This window comes from Microcebus murinus, chromosome 16 (assembly GCF_040939455.1).
Source record: "Microcebus murinus isolate Inina chromosome 16, M.murinus_Inina_mat1.0, whole genome shotgun sequence".
NCBI classification, from domain to species: domain Eukaryota; kingdom Metazoa; phylum Chordata; class Mammalia; order Primates; family Cheirogaleidae; genus Microcebus; species Microcebus murinus.
The window spans coordinates 67475244-67492859 of NC_134119.1; the positions used below are offsets into that span (position 1 = coordinate 67475244).

General features: G+C 52.0%; 2 protein-coding genes across 6 annotated transcripts; one reads left to right on the top strand and one right to left on the bottom strand.

Annotated features, from left to right (window-relative positions):
- The first annotated feature begins 1009 nt into the window (after positions 1-1009).
- On the top strand, positions 1010-4446 carry PPP1R15A (protein phosphatase 1 regulatory subunit 15A). Its single transcript, XM_012754248.3, has 3 exons — positions 1010-1257; positions 1995-3626; positions 3985-4446. The coding sequence occupies exons 2-3, from the start codon at positions 2004-2006 to the stop codon at positions 4219-4221; spliced, it is 1860 nt and encodes a 619-aa protein (XP_012609702.2). The 5' UTR covers positions 1010-1257; positions 1995-2003; the 3' UTR covers positions 4222-4446.
- Positions 4447-6104: 1658 nt separating this feature from the next.
- On the bottom strand, positions 6105-17569 carry TULP2 (TUB like protein 2). 5 transcript variants are annotated; one of them, XM_012754257.3, is made up of 13 exons: positions 17224-17568; positions 16823-16855; positions 16313-16364; positions 15787-15913; positions 14416-14553; positions 14046-14210; positions 10603-10961; positions 9648-9959; positions 8714-8826; positions 7074-7188; positions 6899-6997; positions 6537-6708; positions 6105-6266 (listed from the first exon to the last, which is right to left on the bottom strand). In XM_012754257.3, the coding sequence occupies exons 2-13, from the start codon at positions 16852-16854 to the stop codon at positions 6133-6135; spliced, it is 1818 nt and encodes a 605-aa protein (XP_012609711.2). In that variant the 5' UTR covers position 16855; positions 17224-17568; the 3' UTR covers positions 6105-6132. The 5 variants fall into 5 exon arrangements, with proteins under 5 accessions (XP_012609711.2, XP_012609710.2, XP_012609714.2 ...); XM_012754256.3 differs by having other exon boundaries at positions 17220-17568; XM_012754260.3 differs by lacking the exon at positions 15787-15913 and having other exon boundaries at positions 17224-17569.
- Positions 17570-17616: the final 47 nt, after the last annotated feature.

Genomic DNA, 17616 nt, shown 5'->3' on the forward strand with positions numbered 1-17616 from the left:
ACATGTGCCACCACACCTGGCTAATTTTTTTTTTCTATTTTAGTTGTCTAGCTTATTTCTATTTTTAGTAGGGACAGGGTCTCGCTCTTGCTGAGGCTGGTCTCGAACTCGTGACAAGCGATCCTTCGGCCTCAGCCTCCCTGAATGCTGGGATGACAGGCTTGAGCCACCATGCCCAGCCCAAGTGGCAGGTTTCAAATCTCCACCTCAGATACAGATGAGAATTCTGTCCTGGACTGAGGGCAAACCCCTCAGGAGGGAGATGTGGTTCCTGGGTATATTTTGAGGAACAAGATTATGCACCAGGTATAAGGGAGCTGGGCAGTTGGAACAGTGTCCCTGGGCCTGGAACTCATAGCAGAACCCTGCCACCCCCTTCCCCCAAAGAATGCCACCCAGTCAGATTTCAGTTTGCATAAGCAGAACTTTTGCATAAGTCTGAAGCAGGAGTGTGACAGGGAAGGAACCGGAACTTTCTGCTTAGCAGCCACGCACTGTATATTTGTTGAGCACCTACTACGTGCCAGGCACTGTCGTGGCCACCGAGAAGAAAGCCGTGGTCAAGCAAAGTGCCTGCCTTCGTGGTGCTAACATTGCTGTTCTCATTGGCAGGGAATCAGGACTCTGCCGGGAACCATCTCGTGCAAGTGTCCTTTGCAAGCCTGTTTCCCTATCTGTGAAATGGGTACAACGACACCCTCCCATCTGGGGAGAAAAGCGCCCGGATGTGAAGGTGGGAGACCCCAGGCTGGGGGGCTCTGCCGGCTAAATCGGGGCGTGAAGGCATTTGCCCCGAGGAGACTGAGAGAGTTGGCTCGCGGCTTGGTAGGGCCACGCATCTGAGTGACAGCTCGTCCGCTTGGGGACTCGACCTTGCTCTGAAACGCTGCCGTGACGTCACAAAGCCCGGAATCTCCGCGAGAAGTCCCGTCTGACTTTCCGTTCCACCCTCGTGGTGTCGTTTCCAAACCACGCCTCTCCTGCGCGGCGGGACGCGGCGGGCTATAAAAGCCTTGCGGGCGACGTCCGCGGCAATCGCATCCGGTCCAGGTCAGTTGTTTACATGCGAGACTCCGCAGCACCCCGCGCCTTTTTGTCGCGATCGAGCTCGAGGCCGGTGTTACTTTGAGTCCCCCGGAGCCCGACGCCTGAGGGCGAGATGAGCGCGCTGTCCTCCCGAGCCGTCCGGACCCGTGATCGCTTCTGGAAGCCCGAGCCGGCGCTCCTGCCCCCGGGGTGACGCGCAGTCCCCAGCCGGTGAGTGAGGGGTCGGGACGCCTGGGTTCTCGGGGAGTTGGGGGCCGGGGCCAGGCTCCTGGTCAGTAGTGAGAAGGAGGCCGGACTCCTGAGTCCTGAGGAAGGGGGGCGGGGGAGCCTGGACATGTGAGTCTGGGGAGGGCCCGGATGGGGCCCGGTCTCGGGGTCTGGAGAAGTGGGCTGGGGGCCCGGACTTAGGATGAAGGGATTGGGAGCCTGGAGCCCGGAGTCCCGAGCCTGAGGGAGGAGGGGTCTGCTTGGATCCCCAGTGAAGGAATCATGGGGTGAGGGGTCAGAATGTTTGAGTCCCCAAGGGAGGAAGGTGATGGAGGCCTGCTGTGTCAATCCTTAGGAGGATGAGAGAATTTGGGACTTTGTCCCAAGGGAAGCAAGTAAAAGACCTTTGTTCTTGGTTTTAGGGGCTGGGACTTCTGGACCCTAGGAAAGAGGGGACTGGAGGCTTGGACTCCTGGATCCAAGGAAGAAGGGGAGCAGGGGGGCGGGGCAGACTGCTGGGTATTGAGAAAGGACAGAGAAAAAAGGGAGCCCAGGGACAGAGATGAGAGTGGCTGGATCAGAAAGGAATTTAGGGCACAGAGGGATTCCCTTGTTGCTATTTCCGGTATTTGTGTTACTATTTGTTATTATATCTGTTGCTATGACTCATGGTCATGCCCACATGCCATACCCTAAATGGCTCTTAAACTTTATTTCCTTTTTTTCTACCCTTTTTCTAGCCCAAACAGATGGCTCCAGGCCAAGCGCCCCATCAGGCCGTCCCTTGGAGGGATTCCCACCCCATCTCCCTCCTGTACCCACTGTTGGGCTTCTTTAGCCGGGCCTGGAGCCTGGTGAGGGGCCCAGGACCTGCAAAGCCATGGATGGTGGCAGCAGTAACAGAAGGGGATCAGGTAGAAGCCGGCCAGGAAGGAGAAGCCAAGGCTCCACTGGCAGGCCACCAAGTCCCCCGGGGCAGGCAAGCTCAAGGGGAGGCGGAAGACAGTGGAGCCCCAAAAAAGGACAGAGAAGCAGCCAACCTGAAAACCAGGAGTTGCCTTCTTGAAGCTTGGGGATTTTCCGATGATGACGAGTATTATGAGGAACGAAGAACCAGTGTCCCTAAAGAGCAGGGACGTGCGTTTACAGATGGCCAGCTTGCTCCCCTGTCCCCCGGCCTTCTGATAAGAACCCTGCAAGGTTCAGATAAGAACCCCAGGGAGGAGAAATTGGAAGAAGTAGGAGCTGCTGAAGACGACGGGGTGACCGAGTCCTCTTATCCTCTGTCACACCAGGCGCGCTGTGCGGCAGTGGACAGGGAGGGCGATGGGAAAGCTGTAAACAATGGAGCCCCCAGAACTCCCCACCTGTCTCCGGGACCCAAGCCCAGGACCTGGGTGTACTGCCCCAGGGAGGAAGAGGATCAAGCCACGGAGGAAGAAAGAAGAGAAAGTAAGGAAGCCAGGAAGACCTCCGTTTCCCCCTCCCCTGCAGGCTCCAACCCTAAGGCCCAGGAGTTCTGTTCAGGAAAGAAGTCTGGGGACAAGGATGAAGTGGCTCTCGAGGAAGCAGCTGAGCCAGAGCCACACTCCTCGGTCCCAGCCCAGAGGCCCCTGCTCAGGTCCTGGGAAAATCAGCCCAGTAAGTGCACAGAGGAGGACGATGAAGAGGATGAGGATGGTGCTTTGGGAGCAGCTGAGAAAGACAGAGGAGCTGAGGGTCCTTCTCCCATCTCCCCCCCCAGTGATTTCTTGAAGGCCTGGGTGTATCGGCCTGGGGAAGACACGGAGGAAGAGGAAGATGAGGAAGAAGAAGATAGTGATTCAGGATCAGCTGAGGAAGAGGGAGAAGCTGAGGCTTCTCCTTCTACTCCCCCTATGAGCCCCTTCTTGAAGGCCTGGGTGTATCGGCCAGGGGAGGACACAGAGGAAGAAGAAGAAGAGGAAGAAGAAGAAAGTGATTCAGAATTAGCTGAGGAAGTGGGAGAAGCTGAGGCTTCCCCTGCTATTCCCCCCACAAACCCCTTCTTGAAGGCCTGGGTGTATCGGCCAGGGGAGGACACAGAGGAGGAGGAGGAGGACAAAGATGATGAAGCAGCTGACTCAGACCGGCATCCCTCCCTTGGGTCCCACAGCGCCCTCCTCAGGGCCTGGATGTATCGACCTGGAGAGGAGACAGAGGAAGAGGAAGCCACTGAAGAATGCGGAGAAGCTGAGCCCTGCCCCTTCCGAGTGGCCATCTATGTACCTGGAGAGAAGCCACCACCTCCCTGGTCTCCTCCTAAGCTGCCCCTCCGGTTGCAAAGGCAGCTCAAGTTCTCAGAAACCCCCACTCGGGACCCGGACCCTGAGACTCCCCTAAAGGCCAGAAAGGTAGGTGTGAGGGCCCAGACTCTGAGTCTTAGCGGGGCGGGGCGGGAGCTGGGCCTCCTGGGTCCCGTGGGTTGCAGAGGGTTGCATGTGAGCTCTGCTGGGAGGGCCGTGTCCAGTGTCATGCAATCCTTTGTAAGAGGCTAAGGGGAGGAGGGAGGAGGGAGCAGCTGTGACTCGGCAGCCCCAGGGAACCACCTGTACCTTCAGTGAGTCACATGGAAAATCCTGTGACTGTGACAGGCAGGTGATAACCAGATAGCAAGCATTTTTGTGCCTCCCTCCCATCGGGAACCCTGTGGTGGTGTCCATCTTGTGTCTGCATCCCTGTGTCTCCATGTCTGCGCTTGTCTGTCCCCAGGTGCGCTTCTCTGAGAAGGTCACCGTCCGTTTCCTGTATGTCTGGGCAGGGCCGGCCCAGGCCGCCCGCCGGGGCCCCTGGGAGCAGCTTGCCCGGGACCGAAGTCGATTCGCGCGTCGCATCGCCCAGGCCCAGGAGGAGCTGGGCCCCTGCCTCACCCCTGCTGCCCGGGCCAGAGCCTGGGCACGCCTCGGGAACCCACTTCCTGCTCTGAACTCCAACCCTGCCCCTACCTAGACCTGGCCATCTTCCTCTGTCCCTTCTACAACCCCATCCAGGCCACGCCCTTGAGCCATGCAGTGGCCACACCCTCTCCCCCCCTCCTGGTGCAAGCCACAGACAGCTCCTAGCCTGGACCTCGATGGGAGTGTGGCTAAGACCAACTGGTTTGCGTGTTATTTATTATTAACTATTTTTAAGTGTCAGTTTATATAAGAAATAAAACCTTTTGATTTGTAGTAAGCAACGTCTCCTTGTGTGTCAGAATGAACAGTATCCTACTCCTGGGTCCTGGAGGAGGTTGGAGGGAGAGGAGCACAAAGGCAAGCACCTCAATAGAGATAAACTACATTTCCCAACATCCATCTAATTTGCCTCCTCTCGTCTTGAGGCTCCTTTTGAACTTAAGGGCTGGTTAAACTTGGGACAATTATCTCCCCAAGGGGGCTGGAGCCTTGAGTCCCTGATCCCTAAAAAGAAAAGGCTGGGCTCCAGTTGTCTGTGCCTCCCTGGAGTATTAAGGCTCAATCCCCTACAGGTGTAGCAACCTCAAACTCCTGGGCTGAAGCGATCCTCCTGCTTTAGCCTCCTGAATAGCTGGGACTACAGGCATGCGCCACTATGCCCGGCTAATTTTTTCTATATATTTTCAGTTTTCCAGCTAATTTCTTTCTATTTTTCTTTTTGTAGAGGCGGGGTCTCGCTCTTGCTCAGGCTGGTCTTGAACTACTGAGCTCAAACGATCCTCCCACTTCAGCCTCCCAGAGTGCTAGGATTACAGGTGTGAGCCACTGTGCCTGGCCCATAGACAGTTTTTCTTTCTTTTTTTTTGAGACAGTCTCACTTTGTTGCCCAGGCTAGCGTGAGTGCCGTGGCATCAGCCTAGCACACAGCAACCTCAAACTCCTGAGCTCAAGCCATCCTCCTGCCTTAGCCTCCCAAGTAGCTGGGACTACAGGCATGCGCCACCATGCCTGGCTAATTTTTTCTATATACATTAGTTGGCCAATTAATTTCTTTCTATTTATAGTAGAGATGGGGTCTTGCTCTTGCTCAGGCTGGTTTCAAACTCCTGACCTCAAGCAATCCGCCCGCCTCAGCCTCCCAGAGTGCTAAGATTACAGGTGTGAGCCACTGTGCCGGCCTAGACAGTTTTCTTTCTTTTTTTTAAATAATTTTTAAAAATTATTTCTTACAATTTTTTATTTATTATTTTTGCCTCAGTAAAGAATCAACATTGGTGAGAATAGACAGTATTCTTATCGCTAGTGTGGCTAACAATTGTACATACCTCATGGGATGGCAAAGCCCCAAAGGAGTTAAAATTTAAAAGATTGCCCATCAAATAAGTGCTATATAAGTGTTAGCTAGTAGCGTAATTATTCTCATTCTCAACTACACGTCTTCAATCACCCATCCAAGTTACAGGCAACGGGATATAAATTATACCATGAAGGGATCTGTACAGTTCAAACAAGGGTGGGCCAAATGGCCAGTCTCATACCCTGCACCACTCTACTGGACTCCCCAGCTCCTGCCATATACTATCCTGTCATTTCCCCAAAACCACCAAGCCTCGACCACCTTTAATACCTTTGGAATAAGCTCCGCTTACTGCCTAGTGTTCCCACCCGGTACCCTTCTTGCTCAGCTAGATCCTTCTGATTCTTCAGATGTAGTATGAAAGTCACTTTTTTAGAGTTGCCCTGCTCTGGTCCAACAGAGTTGTGGCTCAATGTGCTTTTTTGAGCATGTTGCCTTCTTCGTTGTTCAAGGCCCATTTCCCATGATCTCCTGTGAACCCCATAAGGGTAGACACTGCCCACTAAGTGTTGGTGGTTATTAAGATGGTGCAACAGAATGCATGTTGGGGCCCTTTCTCCAAATAAGCGGGCACAGAAACCGGTGAAGGGATGGTATTTTATTGAATTACTCACACGCCAGCTTCCCATCTAAACTGGACAAACAGATGGCAAAGGCTTGGAGCGGGCAAAGCGGGTAACGGAAGTCCATGGTGAATGCGTTTTGGGCCACACGGCCGAACTGGAGCACCAGGTACTCCGCTGAGGAGGAAGACAGGTAATAAGCCTTCCTTAGTCAGACCTCCTCATCTCCCCGCCTCTGAGCTTCGAGAACTATGACTTCTAAGAGGATGTGTGGTGCCCTCAAAGCTGGGAAACCGTCTGAGGGTGGTGTAAACTACAATTCCCAATAAGCTTTGCAACAGCCTGGCATCTGCCCTGCTTGCAAAAACGCTCAAGTGGCTGATGGGAGACGTAGTTCTCCTCCGCTCAATGCCCCTGACCCAGGTAAACTGGTTCCCAGGAGCTCACCATTATGCGGTTGCACAATCTGGAAGTTCTTGACTGAGGCCCGAGTGACTCGACCTTCAAAATTGAGCACATAGGCACCGCTCTCCTCGCTCCACAACGGGGTTTTACTCTTCAGTAGGATTAGCTCCTGCATGGCCCCCTGGTGGAAGCGACTCAGTATCGACCCCTGTGCCTAGAAGATGAAAGGAGGGGACGTGGTTAACCTATGACCAGTCAGCTTTTCCATGCAAATCTGACAAAGTCCTCCAGGCTTCACATGTGACCTTAACCCACTGGCCCCATCATCCCCTGGGATCTAGGAGGATGGGCTCCGGGCCCCTCCTCCTCCATTGACCCAGAGATTTCCAACTTTGAGGACTCACGTTTTGTGGCTGACAGATGATTCTCTGGTTCTGGCTGTCCACTGCTGGGATGATCACAGTCATTTTCCGAGGGCCCCGGGATCCCAAGATGTTGGTCTCCTGAGAGTATTATATTCCAGTTGGCCTGGCTCCTTCCCACCATCCTGCCCCATTCTCTCGTCCCTGGGACACTCACATAACACACAGCTCCCAGCTCCTGTCTGATGTGGGGGCTCTGCAAGAAGCAATTCTGCTTGTTGGGATTCACCCCATTGTCAAAGATGGTGAACTTGGTGCCCAAGACATTGGATCTGCTCCAGGAGGGGAGTGGATGGAATAATAATAAATGTGACTCTTTGGCTGTACATTAAGTGCTTTCCCAAGTCATCTCATCGTAAGACTGAGACACCACACCTGGCCTATTTATTTATTTATTGAGATGGAGTCTTAGTCTATCTCATGGCTAGAGTGCCGTGGCTTCAGCCTAGCTCACAGCAACGTCAAACTCCTGGGCTCAAGCAATTATTCTGCCTCAGCCTCCTGAGTAGCTGGGACTACAGGCATACACTACCATGCTTGGCTAATTTTTCTATTTTTAGTAGAGATGGGATCTCACTCTTTTTTTTTTTTTTTTCTTTTTTTTTTTTTTTTATTTTATTTTATTTTTTTTTGAGACAGAGTCTCACTTTTGTTGCCCAGGCTAGAGTGAGTGCCATGGCGTCAGCCTAGCTCACAGCAACCTCAAACTCCTGGGCTCAAACGATCCTCCTGCCTCAGCCTCCCAAGTAGCTGGGACTACAGGCATGTGCCACCATGCCCGGCTAGTTTTTTGTATATATATTTTTAGTTGGTCAATTAATTTCTTTCTATTTTTAGTAGAGACGGGGTCTCGCTCAGGATGGTTTCGAACTCCCAACCTCGAGCAATCCGCCCGCCTCGGCCTCCCAGAGTGCTAGGATTACAGGCGTGAGCCACCGCGCCCGGCTTTTTTTTTTTTTTGAGACAGAGTCTCACTTTGTTGCCCAGGTTAGAGTGAGTGCCGTGGCATCAGCCTAGCTCACAGCAACCTCAAACTCCTGGACTCAAGCAATTCTCCTGCCTCAGCCTCCCAAGAAGCTGGTACTACAGGCATCCGCCACCATGCCTGGCTAATTTTTTTTTTCTATATATATTAGTTGGCCAATTAATTTCTTTCTATTTATAGTAGAGACGGGGTCTCGCTCTTGCTCAGGCTGGTTTCGAACTCCTGACCTCAAAGGATCCACCCACCTTGGCCTCCCAGAGCACTAGTATTACAAGTGTGTGCCACCTGACCCCGCCTATTTATTAATTTTTAGACGGAGTCTAACTCTGTCACCTGGGCTAGAGTGCCGTGGCATCAGCCTACCTCACAGCAACCTCAAACTCCTGGGGGTCAAGCTATACTCCTGTTTCAGCCTCTCAAGTAGCTGGAACTACAAGCATATGTCACCATATCCAGCTAATTTTTCTATTTTTTTTTTTTTTTAGTGGAAATGGGGTCTCACTCTTGCTCAGGCTAGTTTTAAACTCCTGACCTCAAGTGATCCTCCCACCTTGACTCTCAGAGCGCTAGGATTACAGGCATGAGCCATGTGCCCAGACAAGAAGTTAAATGTTTTAAATGGCAGCCTGTGCTCCAAAACTTTCAGCACTTCTACTCTCAACCACCGTGGGTGTACAACCTGAAGAACTCCAAAACCCATCGGGTCCTAGAGCAGGTGGAACTTGTGGTCTGTGGCCTGTTGGGAAATGTAGTCCCCTTTTCCCTTCCTGCCCCCCCAGGCTCCTTGCTACCTCTTTCTCACCACACATCACCTGAGTTTGCCCACAAAGTAGTCCCCATTCCGAGATAGGTCTATGGGGTCCATGGAGATGAGGTAATTCGAGGTTTTGCTCCTTTTTCTCTTTCGCCCAGCCAGGAGGAAGGGCTGTGGATGGGAGGAACAGCCCATCAGAACGGATTTCTGCCATCTGGCTCCAGTTAGGAGTCCAAACATAAGGAAACCCAATGTCCCATGACTAAAGAGCAGGTGATAACACAACAAGCATCCCAGGGTTTGCTGGGAGACGTGGTTCTCGCTAAAGGCAGCCAACAGCTGGGTCCTAAAGCAGAGCTTCGCATCTTAACATCTCCCCCTTATTCCTTCTGCCAATGCGTCTGGGGTTGGGGCTTGGGGCCACGCAGGGAAGAGCCTGAATGTGACAGGCAGGGCCTGGCTTGGGAGAATGAGGGGCAGCCTCTCTTGCAACATTGCAGCAGGACTTTGGGAGGTCTTTCATCTAGGAAAAGTGGCTCTGGCTCTGCTTAGGGAAAAAGCCTCTTCCTGGGAGAGAGAAGGTATGCTGAGGGGGCCACACTGAGAGGGATGTGGCTTGACTTTGGAACGGAAAATCCGTGAGGGGCGAGGCTTGGTTCCATGTCAGGGCTTATTCCAGGATTGGATGGGGTGAGATAGCAAAGAAGGCTCAGTGAGGTCCAGGCTTGGACCAATAAAGGACCAATAACACCCCTCCGGGGGCTGGAAGGGGTGGAGTTTTGGATACTTGAGAGGACGTGGCCTAGCCTTGAGAAAGGCGGGCCCAACTCTAGAGTGGGCAGTACTGGGTTATGGGACGGGTAAGAGCAACACTACTGGGCTCTGTCGGGAGAAGATTCTAGTTCTGGTAATGACAGGACTTGGTATTGGGGTTGGCAGGTCCTAGCTGTATGAGGCTGTGGGGCCTCGGGCCCAGATGGGTTGGACCGCACCTTCCGGCCGTCGGCCGCCTCCAGGAAGAGGTAGTAGGAGGGGTACATGCCCTTGTCCACTCCGTGCTTATTGCGACTGATGAGGCACTGCAACGTGAGGCCCGGGAGCACCGGCCGCAACACGTACGCCTCCATGGACTCGCCCAGGTGACGGCCTAGGGTGCAGGGTGCCGGGCAAGACATGCTCCACACATCCATGGTGCCCACGCCAACTCTGCCTTCCAGGGCCTTCGCTAACTCCTGGTCGGCTGGTGCTGGGGAGCTGGTCTCTGCAGACCCCGACTCCTCTTTCTTCTCTTCCAGGTCTTCAGCCTAGCCCATGCACCAAATTCAAAGTTGAAGGACATGCACACAAAATCAGATTAAAAAGAAAAAAAAAAAAAAAAGTTGAGGGACAGCCACTGGCCCCAGCCATGCCAACTACTGACTGGCCTTGCCAGTTCAGGGATACGCCTTCCTAGCCCATGTTTTCTGCTTTTTGATCAAACATCTCAGTCAGGCCACCCACAAGCCCTCATCTGTTGACTGGCCAGCTCTATTTGCTTTCTTCTGCAGCCACACCCACGTACAATTGGAGAATTTCTCTGCGAACACTGCCCATTCCTCCAAACGGTGTTGGTTTGGTCTGGATAACATAACACAGCCCAGATCTATCCCAAGCGAAACCCTCTACTGCACTTTCACCAACACCAGTGTAACTGCTGATGGGCCTTCCCTGTCAATGCTCTGCTCCCTCCCGAGGTCATGGGCTGCATTTTAATGGCCATGCCAACATCAAGTCAAATCCTCTGATTTGATAAATGGCACTCACACACAGCCTCTGCTAGCCGGGTCGATTGATCGATCGATCGATCGTAACAGGCTGTGGGTGCTTCTGTCCACCAAGAAAAGGGACTCGGGTTGTAGAATTTTAGCCCCACCCTCCCCAGAGGTGCCAGGCCAGCCCTCCTCTTACATCCTCAGTAGCTGTGCCTCCCTCCACCTGGTGGGAGGTCAAGTTTCCAGGTCCCAGGTCACCATCCATTCCAGGGTTTGGTCCCAGGTCACCGTCCATTCCAGGATTTGATCCCAGGTCACCATCCATTCCAGGGTTTTTTCTGAGGTCAGTATCCATTGCAGGATTTGGTCCCAGGTCACCATCCATTGCAGGGTTTGGTCCCAGGTCACCATTCATTGCAGAGTTTGGTCCCAGGTCACCATTCATTGCAGAGTTTGGTCCCAGGTCACCATCCATTCCAGGGTTTGGTCCCACATTGGGCACTTTGTATTCATCTCCAACATCCTGGGATTCACTCTTCTCCTCCACACTGGCCCCTAAGTGGTGGAAGAAACCCAGACACAGAGCTCAGGACATCTGGGTCGCAGGAGTTTGGGACAAAGTCATCAGCGTTAGCTAAAGAAGGCTAGAAATCAGTCTCTACTCATCATTCAGCACCTGTACTTGCCATATCCTCCTCCTCCCCCATGCCCATGAGAGTCTACAAGGGACAGTAGTTTCTGACTCCCCAAGGACAGGGAGGGGTTAGAGTCTTTCCCTTTTCTTTGTCCCAGAGAGAGCAATGGAGAGACTGGGGGACTAAAATGGGGGAGGAGGAATTTGGGGTGATAATGAAGAGTTCTGTCATTGAAATTATTGGCTATATCATGAGAATAAAAGGAAATGTGGCCGGGCACGGTGGCTCATGCCTGTAATCCTAGCACTCTGGGAAGGCCGATGCAGGTGGATTGTTTGAGCTCTGGAGTTGGAGACCAGCCTGAGCAAGAGAGAGACTCCGTCTCTACTAAAAGAAAAATAGAAAGAAATTAGCTGGAAAACTAAAAATATATATAGAAAAAATTAGCCAGGCATGGTGGCGCATGCCTGTAGTCCCAGCTACTCGGGAGGCTGAGGCAGAAGGATCGCTTGAGCCTAGGACTTGGGGTTGCTGTGAGCTAGGCTGATGCCACAGCACTCTAGCCCAGGCAACAGAATGAGACCTTGTTTCAAAAAAAAAAATAATAATAATTAAGGCCGGGCGCTATGGCTCTCGCCTGTAATCCTAGCACTCTGGAAGGCTGAGGCGGGTGGATTGCTTGAGATCAGGAGTTCAAAACCAGCCTGAGCAAGAGCGAGACCCCATCTCCACTATAAATCGAAAGAAATTAATTGGCCAACTAATATATATAGAAAAAATTAGCCGGGCATGGTGGCACATGCCTGTAGTCCCAGCTACTTGGGAGGCTGAGGCAGGAGGATCGCTTGAGCCCAGGAGTTTGAGGTTGCTGTGAGCTAGGCTGACGCCACGGCACTCACTCTAGCCTGGGCAACAAAGCGAGACTCTGTCTCAAAAAAATAAAATAAAATAAAAAAATAATTAAAAGGAAATGTTACCACAATGAAATATTATAAGGGGGGAGGGAAGGAATGAAGTACTGATAATACTACAACATGGTTGAACCTTAAAAACGCTCTAAGCTAAAGAAGCCAAACTCAAAAGACACGTATTGTCTGATTCCAGGTACATGAAATGTCCAGAACAGGCAAATCGTAAAAGACACAACTTACATTAGTGGTTGGAGGGGGCCAGAGGGAAATGGAAGAGAGGCAACTGCTAAATGGTACAGGATTTCTTTTGGGGGTGGTAAAAATGTTCTAAAATTGATTGTGGTGATGGTTGCACAATTCTGTACATACAGACAGCCCCCACTATCTGAGGATTCCATATCCATGGGTTCAACCATCCACTGACAAAAAATATTTGGGGAAAAAAAATTTTTAATAACAAGACAACAAATAATATAAATTTTAAAAATATTGCATTACTGATTATTGGAATAAGAAAAAAATACAGGCCAGGCTTGGTAGCTCATGCTTGTAATCCTAGCACTTTGGGAGGCCTAGGTGGGAGGATTGCTCAAGGTCAGGAATTGAAAACCAGCCTGAGCAAGAGCGAGATCCCGTCTCTACTAAAAATATATAGAAAAAATTAGCCAGGAATGGTGGCACATGCCTCTAGTCCCAGCTACTCAGGAGGCTGAGGCAGGAGGATCGCTTGAGCCCAGGAGTTGGAGGTTACTGTGAGCTAGGCTGACACCATGGCACTCTAGCCTGGACAACAGAGTGAGATTCTGTCTCAAAAGAAAAAAAAATTTCAGTATAATAACCATTTACATAGCATTTACATTGTATTGGATATTATAAGCAGTCTACAGATTATATACATATATTTATTTCTTTATTTATTTTTTTAGAGAAGGGGTCTCACTCTGTGGCCCAGGCTGGAGTTCAGTGGCCTGGTCATAGCTCACTAAAACCTCAAACTTCTGGGTTCAAGTGATCCTCCTGCCTCAGCCTCCTGAGTCACTGAGACTACAGGCCCAAACCACCACACCCAGCAAGAGACAATTTAAAATATATGTGAGGGCCAGGCGTGGTGGCTCATGCCTATAATCCTAGCACTCTGGGAGGCCAAGGCGGGCAGACTGCTCGAGGTCAGGAGTTCAAAACCAGCCTGAGCGAGACCCGTCTCTACTAAAAATAGAAAGAAATTAATCGACCAACTAAAAATGTATATACAAAAATTTAGCCAGGCATGGTGGCGCATGCCTCTAGTCCCAGCTGCTTGGGAGGATGAGACAGAAGGATCGCTTGAGCCCAGGAGATTGAGGTTGCTGTGAGCTAGGCTGATGCCACAGCATTCACTCTACCCTGGGCAACAAAGTGAGACTCTATCTCAAAAAAAAAAAAAAATATATATATATATATATATAAAATATATATATATATATATATATATGAGTATGTGATTAGGTCATGTGTAAATACTACGCTATTTTATATCAGGGACTTGAGCATCTGGAAATTTTAATATCTGCAGGGGTCCTGGAACCAATGTCCTGCAGATACAGAGGGATGACTATATCCTAAAACCCACAGAATTGTAAACTTCATTTATTTTTATTTTTTTTATTTTTTTGAGACAGAGTCTTTTTGAGACAGAGCCGTGGCATCAGTCTAGTTCACAGCAACCTCAAACTCCTGGGCTCAAGCTATCCTTCTGCCTCAGCCTCCTGAGTAGCTGGTACTACAAGCATGTGCCACCACGCCTGACTAATTTTTTCTATATATTTTTAATTCTCTGGCTAATTTTTTTCTATTTTTAGTAGAGACGGGGTCTTGCTCTTGCTCTTGCTCAGGCTGGTCTCGAACTCCTGAGCTCAAGCGATCCTCCTGCCTCAGCCTCCCAAAGTGCTAGGGTTACAGGCATGAGCCACCCCACCTGGCCAATTGTAAACTTTAAATGAGTAAATCATATAGTATGTGAGTTATGACTCAATAAAGCTGGTACCATTAAAAGGGGGAGGATTTGGCCCATGGACCAGGGAAGCAGATATCACCCTGAACTCCCCCAAAATTACCAGGTTCTTGGCTGGCCAGCCAACCCCTGCGTCGAGTTCTGGGAGGCTGTTTATCAGGTGTGGGAGACACGAACACATCCTCCATGCAGACTTCCTCCAACTCGGAATCTGAACCGTCTGGGAACCCGGATTGGGGGAGGGGCTGGAGGCTGGGATTCCTGAGTACTGTGGAAGGAAGGGCTGGAGGCTCAGGTCCTTGGGTGCTGGAGGGGGAGGCGGCTGAAGGACCTGAACTCCTTGCTGTGAGGAAGGAGGGGCTGGGGTCCTGGACTCCTGAGTCCTTCGGAGAGCAAAGATTAAAGGTCCCAAACTCTTGGGGCTCTGGTGGGAGCGGTTCTGGGATACAGGCAGTCCAAGTACTCAAGTTTACCTGCTTCTGTTGGCGACGCCAGGGGGCCGCGCTCGCCGCTGCCATCTCCGCCACAGGTCATAGCACGAGGGACACTGCAGGCACCACAGCTCAGATGTGCCTCTGGCACGCTCTCCTGGAGGAAAGGGTTCTCAAAGCCTGGAAGACAGTGCGGGGAGGCCCATTGAAAACAATCTACAAATTCTGGTCCTAAGCAAAGGAGAGGAGATCTGCCCCTTCATTCACTGCGCTCCCGGATAAGGTCCCCAATTCGCTGACCGCCCAAATCGCCAAGACTCCCCCCAGAGACCAAACTCCATCCTAAGGCTCAAACAAGCACAGCCACTAATTTTTTTCTCTCCCCTATTTTGCCCACGCTGGTCTCGAACTATTGAGCTCAAACGATCCTCACGGCTCAGCCTCCCAAGTAGCTAGGATTACAGGCGTGTGCTTCCGCTCCTGGCCCTTCTCTCATTAAATTGTAGTGGGATTAAACAATCCCATGCCATGGGCAATATATGTAACCTTAACACTTGCACCCCCATAATACGCTAAATAAATAAATAAAGGTTAGGTGCCTGCTCAAAGTCAGAATTAATAAAGTATAAAGTACAAAAGCAAGAGTTGAGGCCGGGCGCTGTGGCTCACGCCTGTACTCCTAGCACTCTGGGAGACCAAGGCCGGCAGACTGTTTGAGGTCAGGAGTTCGAAAACAGCCTGAGCAAGAGTGAGACCCCGTCTCTATTATAAATAGAAAGAAATTAATTGGCCAACTGATATATATAGAAAAAATTAGCCGGGCATGGTGGCGCATGCCTGTAGTCCCAGCTACTCGGGAGGCTGAGACAGGAGGATCGCTTGAGCCCAGGAGTTTGAGGTTGCTGTGAGCTAGACTGACACCACTCACTCTAGCCTGGGCAACAAAGCGAGACTCTGTCTCAAAAAAACCCAAAACCAAAAAACAACAATCCCAAGACAGACACTTCTGTAAATCACTTTAGCCCCGCCCCCCGGCTCTACCTGGCCCCACCCAGGACTCCCTGGACCCCGCGCCTCCGCAATATCCGGGCGGTCCCCAGCTCGCCTGTGCTGCACCTCCAAGCTCTGTCCATTCTGCACGCAGATTCTCTCGGCCCCGCCCCCATCGTAGCGGGTCCCAAACCCGTGCTCTCTCTAGCCCCGCCCCCGAGCCCCACAAGCCCCGCCCCGGGCCCCCACAGACCCTGCTCTCCAACTCTCCAGGGGTTCGGCCAGGGCCCGCCCCCATCCACTACCACGTCCCCGCCCCAGGGCGTCACTAGGCTCCGCCCTTCTGGCTCCACTAGGCTTCGCCCAGCAGCTCCCACACAGCCCTCTCCAGGCTAACGAGGAGCCCTGGGAGCCTTTGCTGACCGCTATCATTCCGGAGGTGCTTCTCCGGCCGCCACAGTCGCCGGAGCCGCAGGGAAGCATCAGGATTGGCCTGAACCATGAGGGGTTCTTGGCGCTTCCGTCGTTGCTTCTTCTCAAACAGCCGCCACTGTGGGAGCAGGAGAAGGGGGCGTGGGGGCCAAGAGCAAGAGCCTGCATCGGTGGGAGAGTTCGTGAACCCCTTCCGCCACTGGGTCCCAGGTGTCTAGGCCCCTGGTCTGTCAGCTCCTCCTCCCTCAGATCCAAGAGTTCTGGCACCCAACCCCCTCTTTTCCCCCCGATCTAGGAGTCCTGCCCTCTAGAACTCTTGTTCCTTAGCAATTCTGGAGTCTCATCACCAGGGTTTATTTGCTCCTTTGAGATCCTGATGTCTTATTTTCTCATTTCCCAACATGAGGTGCAGAGAGCCAACATGGGCTGAGAGTCCTAGAGCAAGTCCTGGGGATGGGGCTCCTGGGAAGCCCAGAAGACGGAAGAGTGGGAGTGGCAAGATTCCTGGGCATAGTACCTGCTGTTCCAGCTTCTGCAGTCTCAAGGCGGCAAGCTCTTCCGCCAGGATCCTGAGAGAGATGCAGGCTCATAGTAACAGCAAGCAGGGCACCTAGGTTGCTCAACAACCTCTCCCTCTACCCTCCTTCCCCTGCCCAGCTTGGGTTCTGAGCACATGTGAGGTCATAGACGGTGCAGAACCTGAGCCTGCTCCACCAGTTCTGAAGCTCTTTCGGCACTGGTCTGTCCAGAAGCCTTGAATCAGAGATCCCAGGCCCCTCCTGTCTCAGGACTCAGGAGTTGGGGGTCCCCAGGCCCTCTTCTTTGAGACCCAGACATCTCCACCCTAGCCCCCTCTCTTTAGGATGCAGGAGTCCAGGTCCCCTACCCTTTCCTGCAAGGCTAATTGGTGCTGAACCAGCAAACATGGTTATGAGGCCAGAGCTGAGTGCCTGGGGGCATAAATAAGCTTTAAGTACCACCCTTCCACCTCCACTCCCCACCCCTACCCATCTGTTTGCCCACTCACTCTTTCTTCCATGTGTCATTCTCCTGAGACATTCTGTAGAAGCAAAAATGAGGAGTCAGGATCCAGAACCAAGAAATGGACTCTGCCTGTTAACACCTAACCCTAAGCTTTAAATGTTCTCATGGACCCAGGTAGCCCAAATCCCAGCACCCACTCCTGTTGGGACCCAGTACCATGTTTCCAGCTTTCCTTACTATCAGGGGCCTAGAAATCCAGTTCTCTCTCCCCCAAATACCTAACTCCTTTTGCCACGAGAAGCAAAACTACTCTGGAAATAAAAGAATAAAAGAAAGAAAGAAAGAAAAAAAACCCACCTAACTCCTGTACCCAAGCATCAGAACTCAGGACTGTGGCTCCATACACCCAATCCCTAGTGGCCCAGACGCCCAGCGCCCACCTGCCTGGGATCCTGGAGACTCCTCTTTCCCTCGTGCCTGGTGCCCGGGGAGGCTGCTCGCTCACATTGAAGCCTCTGTGCCTTGCTTCTCTGGCCAATCTCTAAACATACCTGACCCTCTCTTTGGAAGCTGGGGACCTAATTAATCTCTGAGTCTCTGGGAAATAGATAGGAGGAAAAAAAAAAAAAAAAGGGCTTGGAGGGAGGGGGGATTCCCACTGGGACCTGCCCTGGTCCCCTCCCTCCTGGCCCCCCGCGCTTCACTTCCAACAAAGCAATGACTCCTGGCCGGCTGCAGCCAGGCAACCCTGCTCCAACGGTTCTGAATTGGAATGACATGGGAGAGTTCCTTAAAGGTACCCAAGAAAGGGTGCCTCGCAGTCTCACTCTGCACATC

Bases quoted from the DNA above. Each gene is read 5' to 3' on its own strand.
- PPP1R15A (XM_012754248.3), top strand. From the start codon at position 2,004: ATGGCTCCAGGCCAAGCGCCCCATCAGGCCGTCCCTTGGAGGGATTCC. The intron at 3,627-3,984 runs GTAGGTGTGAGG...GTCTGTCCCCAG, and splicing joins CTCCCCTAAAGGCCAGAAAG to GTGCGCTTCTCTGAGAAGGT.
- TULP2 (XM_012754257.3), bottom strand. From the start codon at position 16,854: ATGTCTCAGGAGAATGACACATGGAAGAAAGA. The intron at 8,827-9,647 runs GTGCGGTCCAAC...TCCCATCCACAG, and splicing joins AGGCGGCCGACGGCCGGAAG to CCCTTCCTCCTGGCTGGGCG. The intron at 6,998-7,073 runs GTGAGTGTCCCA...TAATACTCTCAG, and splicing joins AGCTGGGAGCTGTGTGTTAT to GAGACCAACATCTTGGGATC.